General features: G+C 49.2%; 1 protein-coding gene across 4 annotated transcripts in view; it reads left to right on the top strand.

Annotated features, from left to right (window-relative positions):
* The window catches only part of GRK3 (G protein-coupled receptor kinase 3), a 55,730-nt gene extending 46,554 nt beyond the window's left edge, over positions 1–9,176 (top strand). For 2 of the 4 annotated variants that reach the window (XM_035896696.1, XM_035896706.1), the window contains exons 15-20: positions 478–544; positions 1,009–1,104; positions 3,526–3,688; positions 4,625–4,761; positions 5,727–5,840; positions 6,411–8,149. In XM_035896696.1, the coding sequence (XP_035752589.1) occupies positions 478–544; positions 1,009–1,104; positions 3,526–3,688; positions 4,625–4,761; positions 5,727–5,840; positions 6,411–6,572 (739 nt within the window). In that variant the 3' untranslated portion in view covers positions 6,573–8,149. Of the gene's footprint in view, positions 1–477; positions 545–1,008; positions 1,105–3,525; positions 3,689–4,624; positions 4,762–5,726; positions 5,841–6,410; positions 8,150–8,181 lie in introns of those variants that run through there. The other 2 variants (XR_004842337.1, XM_035896702.1) reach the window with 2 other exon arrangements.
* Positions 9,177–9,632: the final 456 nt, after the last annotated feature.

Here is a 9,632-nt window from a genome sequence, read left to right as displayed (position 1 = left end):
TTGACTGTGAGGGTGCCCGAGCCCTGGCCCAGGCTGCCCAGGGGGGCTGTGGAGTCTCCTTCTCTGGAGATCTTCAACCCCCGCCTGGCCGCTGTCCTGTGCCCCCTGCTCTGGGTGAGCCTGCTTGGGCAGGGGGGTGGGATGGGTGAGCTCTGAGGGCCCTGCCAGCCCCGGCCAGGCTGGGATTCTGTGAGTGGCGTAAGCCTGTTACTTACACGTAGTGTATGGGGTTTGACAACAGACGGGTACTGGTCGTGGTTTGAAATGATGGGACACCACAGCTAAACGGGAGCGAGTGCTTGCCAGACCTGCAGTGCCATTCCCAGCCTTTCCACAGGAAAGTCTTCTGTTGTTTACTTATGCATTTTACCGATGTTTTCAAGTGACAGAAACGTGGCCTTCGAAGGCTTTGTATTTCTCAGATAGATTTGAAAAGCCCCTTCACTCTGTTGACTTTCAGTTACTTGTATTTTGCAGTGCACAAGAAGTAAAAGAACATCCTTTCTTCAAGGGCATCGATTGGCAGCAAGTCTATTTACAAAAGGTAAAGGATTAAGAGAGCAACCTTAGCTGACTTGGTAAAGCAGTAAAAAGAAAATAAGCCTGAACAGGTAACGGGCAGAAACCTTCAGGGTTCCAGTCCCCAGTACACGCACTCATTTGCACGAATGCCAGGAGGACTGTTGATGAAAACCGATGTATATTCGTTACTACAAGCCTAGCTGATCCATAGTACTGAATTACTACTTTTTCAGGGTCAAATGACTGCATGGTTTCTTCTGCTGAGCTGTCTCTAAGCTGTAGGGTTCCCCCCCAGCCCCAATTTTTGGAGGACTGTTTGTTAAAGGAGTGGAGAACTTTGTTGCGCTGAAGTTTAATTTCAAGAGCCATATTTTTGCACAGTCCTGTGTAGCTTGTGCAAAAAATAAAAAGGCTGTATACAGCTACAGAATGCATTGAAATAACGCCCATTAATTTGTCTCTAATTATGCTGCTTTTAATTTCTAGTATCCTCCACCATTGATTCCTCCCCGGGGAGAAGTAAACGCAGCGGACGCATTTGATATTGGGTCGTTTGATGAAGAGGACACTAAAGGCATTAAGGTACACAACGTTAAAGGATAGGCAGGGAACGGCGCTGCGGGTGCTGTGCTTGACTGGCCATGCGTGCGTGCCGTTCGTGTGCTTCGGGGGCTACTGAATGTGTAAGGAATTGCTTTCAGGTTTGGAAACTTAATCCGTGCCATGAGGAAAGAACTTGGGCTGGTTGGCTGGTTCATTCTAGCTTGTCAAGGCCTTTCGTTTTATTTTTTAGATTGATGGAAATCTGCCTTCCTAGCAAAAGCTTTCTGTGATAAAGCAAATATTTCACATGGGCAGACAGCTTCTGGGAAATCCTCAGGTTTTCAGGAACAAGTAATGGTTTGTAGTTTCATAACATGTAATTTGTTCCTGGTAGCTTGAATGAATGGAACTAAACCCTATTTTAACAGTATTACCTCATGGTCCGAGGGCGCGTTGGAAAACTCTGCCAAGTGACAAACTGCGTGCTAAGGGTAGCAACTTTATCGGTTAGAAAAGCGCTAAAAGAAACTTTTGGTTTCTGATATTATCCAAAATCGAATGAAAACAATGTAAAGGGAAGAATGAGAAGCTGAAGCTGCTGGCCCGGCTCTGCCTTGCGCGGAGGTGGTGGGACGTACCCTGTGTGTGCGGCCCCGCTCCTGGAGCCTCCCTGGTGCTTTGAGGCAAGAGGGGAAGCGGTGCTTGTCTCGGGTCTGTCCCCTTCACTGGTTTTCTCGTACAGTTCTTCAAGAGATCAGACTTTAGTCTTGTTATTACAGAAGTGAGTCAGGAGAGAAGCTTAATTGCTCTAAACTTTATAAGCAAAAAAACCTGTTAAGTACGCGCTGTGCCTAAAAGGAACTTGTCTGTCAGTGTCACCCACTGTAATTACAGAAGTTGGCACAGGAAAGATTTTACGTGTTTAAAGGCAAATGCAAGAACCCAAGATGTTCTTTATCCCAGAAAGCTCCGCAGCTTCGGCATCGGCGCTAGTCTAACGGGATTCCGATTTCCTGCAGTTCTGGGATGCCATAACTTGGAGGGACATTCTGCAAGGAGAAACCAGGTGGTCTTTTGATTTATTGAGGGGATCGGATATTCTCAGCAAGGCCCGTAAACTGTATGGCCAGATCACGTCCATGTCATCTTTGTTCAGGCTGCCTATAAGGTAAATTTATTCTTAGTCCTGAGTCAGCGAGGGATATCACATACAGCTGCTCCGCTCTGCGCTTCCACTGGGATGTCACCGTCTTTTAGGAGGGACTGAATAATCCGTGCCCCTGAGTCAGCTGCGGCCGGAGCTTCCACGAAGGTGTCAGGAGCCATCTCTGCCCGCGAGGACGCCAGTTTTGAGCGCCTTGCTCCCCTCCCTTGCCCCTGCGGATTATATTTATGCTGCAGGGTGTCCTGTGACACCGAGAAGAACACGTGTTCTTCGAGGTTACAAGCTGGAAAGCCAACAGTGGACGCCCGTGCCTTTCCCCTCTTTCTCAGATGCCCTAAGAAATCCCTGTAAGCCACTTGTGCCGAATTGCAGAGAAGCTTTCTGCCGTCAGATCCAGCGTGTGTTCTCCTGCGATACGGCGATGGATCTCCGAAAAGGAGGGGAATATCTGTTCTGGGAGTGCCTGGCCTGGCTGCGGAAGGCGAATTGAGCAAGGCTGTCCCTATCCTGCTCCTGCAACTGCTGCGTCCCTGCCCGGCGGGCGTCCTGCGTTCGGAACGCGGCAAGGGGCGCTGCTCTCACAGGGAAAGGTCTGCGGGGCTTTCTCTGAAAGGAAGGTTCCTCTACTTCTGGATGGAAACTGAAACAACGAGGGGAGTGTTTAAACTCACCCCCAAATGAAAACCTTCACTAAAGCTATAGGGTGAACATCGAGCGCTTTTTGTACTGCGTCCGAGCGCCTTGCGGCTAAACCCAGAACACGGCTGTGTCAAGCAGCACGGCTTCGGGCAGACCCACTGGTTTTGGTTTCCTTCAGTAGGATTCAACTCCAGAACGGTAGCTAAGGATTAGGGGAGAAAAGAATCCAAGTAACAGGAAAATCGAGGTCTGCAGCATGCGCTGCTGAATAGGGAAGGTTAATTATTAAGAATGCAAAATTAAGCTGTGGAAGCGTGGAAGGCGGCGGCGCGTAGAAGGTATCGTCTCATTTATTCATGGGATTTTTGTGCAGAGGAGGTTTTTAACACGAGTAGGCATTTTGTTAACACTGATTGTGCAGCGAATGGATTATGGAGCTATCAAAGCAAAGGTGGCCTGCTCTCTGTATACAAGTGAATGTCTGTGCTTAATTAGTGTCTGTGTTCTCTCCTGCTTGCACCGTCTGTCCCGGTAAGGTTAGAGCTCAATACAACTTTCAAAGGAATACTGTTATATGGGTAACTGTTAACTGTGGGGGATAAGAATAATAAAAGTTATTAAAATGTTGGGGGTTTGTGTTGTTTTTCTCTTGCCAGTTGCTCGATAGTGACCAGGAACTGTACAAGAACTTCCCCCTGGTGATATCGGAGCGTTGGCAGCAAGAAGTAGCAGAAACTGTTTACGATGCAGTAAATGCAGACACAGATAAAATTGAGGCCAGAAAAAGGGCTAAAAATAAGCAGCTCGGCCACGAGGAAGGTAACACACTGTCAAATGCACTTCTCTGCATCTTTTGCTGCGAGGTAGCAGTTCCTGTGTTTGAAGTTCCACGCAGCAGACTCTCACATTACTGTCACTCACCAGTCATTGTGAGGATTCATTTAGGCAGTGTCGTGTTTCTGAAGACCTTTCTTAATGTTTTGAAATGCCGTATGACATAATGTTTTGGAAAACCTTTTTTTGTACTCTCTTCTAAAGATTATCATGTACAGCCTTTCATCATTTTTTTTGTTTGTGGTCTACGCTCAGAAAAGGGTACGTGGGGTTTGATTTCATGATGAAGAAGCTGGGGGAGAACACAGGGGGGCCTTTGCAGCAAACTTCCCCTGTTTGCACGGGGATGTTGCACCATAAGCTCCAAACTTTGGCTAGCAATATCCAATTCCTTTAACAGTTAATAATAGGACAAGGGGTGATGGCTTTAAACTAAAACAGGGTAGATTTGGACTGGATCTAAGGAAGAAATTCTTTCCAGTGAGGGTGGTGAAACCCTGGCAGGGGTTGCCCAGAGAGGGGGTGGAGGCCCCATCCCTGGGAACATTCCAGGCCAGGTTGGCCGGGGCTGTGAGCACCCTGATGTGGTTCAAGGTGTCCCTGCTCCTGCAGGGGGGTTGGGCTGGGTGACCTCTGGGGGTCCCTTCCCACCCAAACCATTCCATGATTCTATGATAATAAGGTACTTTTTTAACAACCAAATTTTGTTCTCAGTTCCCCCGCTGCAGCCGCATCAGCTCCTATAATTAAGGCAGAATTGGCTCTGGGTGTGCCCGTGCACATCGAGCGCCGCTGCAGGCTCCGGGGGAGCACCCCCAGGCCCGCCGTGCTCAGGGCCGTGTCCGCCCTCGGCGCAGCGCCCGCGCACGGTGCTTTTAGGCAGTACCTCGTTCTGCATGCTAATGTTTCCTCCTCTTACAGACTATGCGCTCGGGAAGGATTGTATTATGCACGGGTACATGCTGAAATTGGGGAACCCGTTCCTGACTCAGTGGCAGCGGCGTTACTTTTACCTCTTCCCAAACCGACTGGAATGGCGAGGAGAAGGAGAGTCACGGGTAAGCGGGGTTGCTCGGGGGAGCAGCAGCGTCCCGGGGCGTGCAAGGCGGGTGGGTGCTGAGGGGTCTCTGAGGATTCAGCCAAAAACCCCCATGGAAGCAGAGTTCTGCCCAAATAAACGACCAGTGGGTTGGAGTAACTTACCTTGAGTGTCGCTGTAGCTAGTGGGTAGCTATGCCGCGCTGGGGCAACGTGGCGTTGACCTGAGAAACGGGTTTGCTTTGGTTTGTTACGTGTTTAAAGGAATTTGGTAGTTCACGGTGTTGTTTTTCATTTAGGACCTCTGGACTATTTATACAAAAAAACATAAACCGGTAAGGTCCTAGATGCTATAGCATTTTGTTTCAAAGAAAATGCTATAGGGACTTAGTCCAGCTGTGATCATGTGCTAGGCAGATCATTTGTACATTTAGTTCAGTCAGGGTTGGGAATTTCAAAACGTTGTTCTCCTCTGACAGCTGGCAGGGAAAGCTTTTCTGCAAACTGTTGTGTAGCTTTGCTTCTTTGTAAGTATATTGTGCTTAAATATTCCCTTTCAGCTCTCTGAAATAGCAAGGTTGCCCCTTTTTTGCCCCCCCCCCTTTTTTTTTAACAGCAGCAGTAATATTTGGAAAATGGATACAATTATATGCAGCTCTTGTGGGAGAATGATGAGTATTTTGTTTGTAGGCACACCTATTTGTAGATTCTTAGTTCATGCTGTCATTGCTGCCTTTCCTAGCTCGTGTTTCGCTGCCCCTCTGGAAGCAGCCGAGCTCCTGGTTCAATCCCTCTCTTACCTTATCATCTATCTTTAGCTCATGACCCAGTCTGTGCGAATCAAGAAATGTTTGTGTAACGAGTGTCACTGTTCCTAACTTGACTTTTGTGGGTAGTCCCGAAAAATTAGATAACGGCTTTATTTGATGGGCAACAGGGGTTTTTTTTGAATCATCTCTCTGCTTTATCTTTGCAAACGCTACAGCAAAACCTACTGACAATGGAACAAATCGTATCGGTGGAAGAAACGCAAATTAAAGATAAGAAATGCATCTTGCTGAGAATTAAAGGAGGAAAACAGTTTGTCCTGCAGTGCGAGGTGAGACGCTTGGGTTTCGGTAGCTGTTAATCGTACGCTAAAACAACTGAGAAATCTTTTCGGGTCCTCCCCTTACGTATTAACTAAGCGTACCTGACGAGGCAAAGCTGAACCCAAGCGACGCTGGGAAGTTTTTATCACGCTTGAGTTTTGAAAGTGGGAAAGCTGCAGCTATGCCAGGTTCTGTCACGGATTTCAATGGTGTTTGGGCCGCAAATGAGTTCAGTTTAATAAATAGCTAAAACCATCCAAACTCCTCAGCCTGCACGGGCTTCGAAGGCCCTGTTGGCACGTGTCTCAGCGCAGTTAGTCCATGGTAGGTGGTGTGCTTGCGAGGGAGGAGGTACACCAGTCTGGTGCACCAGTCCCCTCTGCATCTTGACCAGTGGCTGCTGCCTCGCCTGGCTTCGGCAGGGTGACGGAGGGGCAAAGGGCTGCGCGTTTTCCATATCCAAAGTTACTCATTCCTCTGGAAAATGACAATAAGTCGCTTTAAAAGTGCTATCTAAGCGAGAAGGCGCTCTTGGGCGTTTACTGTGAAGTGCCAAACCACTTCTGTATCTCTTTCAGAGTGACCCAGAATTTGTTCAGTGGAAAAAAGAGCTGACAGAAGCTTTCACTGAGGCACAGAGGTTGCTGCGTCGGGCCCCAAAGTTTCTCAATAAATCTCGCTCAGCAGTCGTAGAGCTTTCAAAACCACCGCTCAGCCACAGGAATAGCAATGGTCTGTAGGAGACACGGGGAGCAAAGCTCACGTAGGGGAAGCTACTTTGTGAACATGTCGAGTTTCACAGAATCCTTATGAATTACTTTGTGCAATCCTGGATGCGGGATGTGCTTAGAAGAGGAAGAAATTAGATGTTTACAGCGTGGGATGATGTCGGAACTCTGTCTCTGGAGGTTGTGAAGCCTGGAACAATGGCAAGTGAATTCGTGCTCCTAGCAGCGGTGGAAATGACCGAGCCTAGAGGCTGGATGTTGCTCCCATGCATTCCCACACCCTGGCGGTGTCTAAACCGTGGTCCATTGCTCTGCAACTGCTGACGGAAGGAAGATGCTGGTTTCTCCGCAATACCCTCGTTTGGTGCGTCCCGAGCCTGGAGACTTGAAACGGTCGCTGCTGGCTGGGATCGCACGCCTGTGCGCGACACCGACCGACCCCTCGGCTGCGGAAGGAGCTGCAGACTTGCCCCGGTGGATCACCTTTAATCTGTCGTGTTGCCATGTCCTTTCCGACCATTACTGCTGACTTGATGATAACCTTTCTCCATACTGCTGATGATCAACAGCGTGACTCTTATGCACTTCAAAGTACTGAATTCTAACTGTCCTGTGGTTTAAATGTTATTGCTACTTCATGGAAACGTTGAACTCGAATTACTCACTTAGTTTGTTGTACTCACTGGTAGTAGCTACCACCGTTTCGCTTCTTCTTACGTATATGCAGTCCTATAACTGACACAATAGAGTAATAATTGGTGAAGAGGAATTTATGGTAGCTTCATCTAGTGCTCTGTTGTATAAATTGACTGTTTTAGCACAGTTTTTAAAGAGCAGATTCCTTCTGACAAGTTTACAGCGAACATAAAGACAGTTCTTTTCCATTTCAGGTCAAGCGCACTTTTTAAAAATTAAAGAGAAATTACTCCAATCCACTGCATCCTAGTGCATGTCCTGGGTTAAATGCCTGGGTGCCTCGGTACGTATCCTGGAGCACTCTGCTGTTACGGGGCTTGTGGATCCTTCCCTGTTGCACACAAAGCCACGAAGCGAGCGTGGTCTCATAGCGTAGGTGCCCCAGACTTTGCCCTGTAGCCCAGCTCAGGAGGTTCGTGCGCACATCGCGTGGCTCGGCTTGCAAAAGGAGTTTTTAATTTTCTTTTCTAGAGAGTTCGGACGGTCCGCGTTGAAATCAGGCTGAGAATGCTGAGGATGGGACGGACAAAGTGAGCTGATCAAATGCCAGATTTGTATTAATTCTGCTTGGGACATAGGCCGTGTCATGTGGAAACGCTTGCTAAAGTGAAGATATGATCTCTTCACTGTTTAACTTCAGGCATGCGAAGTCGGCCTTCTCCTGGCTAAGGCGAGGTTTTGTAAGAGATGGGTCAGGGCTTAATTTAAGCTTTTTTTCTGATTCAGTAAACACCTTCGAGAACATTTGCTGCCTAATTACGGTGGTACAGCTCTCACCATCCCTAAAGGCGGTGGGGGGCTGCGTCTTCGTAAATGGGAGCAGAAGTTCCAGCCCCAGCCCGCTCTGCCCAGCGGGGGCGCGGGGCTCGTGTGCCTTGTGCCGCTAACAGAGGACCACCGAGTTCCAGGCCCACTCATAGCGTAGGTGCCCCAGACTTTGCCCTGTAGCCCAGCTCAGGAGGTTCGTGCGCACATCGCGTGGCTCGGCTTGCAAAAGGAGTTTTTAATTTTCTTTTCTAGAGAGTTCGGACGGTCCGCGTTGAAATCAGGCTGAGAATGCTGAGGATGGGACGGACAAAGTGAGCTGATCAAATGCCAGATTTGTATTAATTCTGCTTGGGACATAGGCCGTGTCATGTGGAAACGCTTGCTAAAGTGAAGATATGATCTCTTCACTGTTTAACTTCAGGCATGCGAAGTCGGCCTTCTCCTGGCTAAGGCGAGGTTTTGTAAGAGATGGGTCAGGGCTTAATTTAAGCTTTTTTTCTGATTCAGTAAACACCTTCGAGAACATTTGCTGCCTAATTACGGTGGTACAGCTCTCACCATCCCTAAAGGCGGTGGGGGGCTGCGTCTTCGTAAATGGGAGCAGAAGTTCCAGCCCCAGCCCGCTCTGCCCAGCGGGGGCGCGGGGCTCGTGTGCCTTGTGCCGCTAACAGAGGACCACCGAGTTCCAGGCCCAGGCCCTCGTAGAAAAGTACAAATTGGCAAAACCAGGAGAATTAATTTGAAAGCATTCGTTTATCCTGAGCACGCTTGTCAGACAATTGGATGTACTCGCTTCTAGGAGCGGGAGCGGCTTTACTCTGCGTCGCACGCGCTTCCGCACGCGGGCGCGCTCTGTCTTACCCTGGGCTGCAGCAGGAGCGGAAAAATGCGTTTTGGAAGAGTCAGGTGGTATCTTTTTAATGGGTTTTTTTTCCCCCGTTTATTCCCGTTTATTTTTCCCATTTCCCATTCTCACTGGTAAGTGGCGCCCAGCCTCTCGGCATCTCCCTAGGGAGCAGCCGTGGTACTTGCTGAGGTGCGGCACGGGGGACGCCTCATCCCGCTGGCGCTGACTGGGCACGGGCTGCTGCTAAGCGGTCCCTCTAATAAGCGATGCTCTGATTTTTTTTTGTCTTGATTTGGAAAAAAACCCCTCAGATTGTGATAAAACCCGCTCTTTGCTGGCGCTGACTGGGCACGGGCTGCTGCTAAGCAGTCCCTCCAATAAGCGATGCTCTGATTTTTTTCGTCTTGATTTGGAAAAAAAACCCTCAGATTGTGATAAAACCCGCTCTTCGTTCTCACGTAACTTGTTCGTGCTTCCTTCCTTCGGTAGCAGCTCCATTCTTCCCTTTCAGTACTTTCCACCGTTGCTTTTTGCGCGAGATCCTTCCTGGCAGAGCTTTGCAGTTTGCGATGCGGCGCGCCGTAGGTTCCGACGCCGGTGTCTGCGAGGAGGGGAGGGACAGATCCCTCAGTGGGAAATTGCGCCTCAAGCCCAGAGATGTTGTACGGAACGAAGGCTGTGTGTCGGCTTACGGGGGTCGTGAAGCGTATGGGGGCTGGGGTGGCCCTAGAACGCGCTCGTTAGCGTGGTCCCTGCCGCCC

This window comes from Egretta garzetta, unplaced genomic scaffold (genome assembly GCF_000687185.1).
Source record: "Egretta garzetta isolate BGI_Z169 unplaced genomic scaffold, ASM68718v1 scaffold390, whole genome shotgun sequence".
NCBI classification, from domain to species: domain Eukaryota; kingdom Metazoa; phylum Chordata; class Aves; order Pelecaniformes; family Ardeidae; genus Egretta; species Egretta garzetta.
Note: the sequence above shows the minus strand (reverse complement) of the source record. Positions and strands in the feature narration are given on the sequence as shown.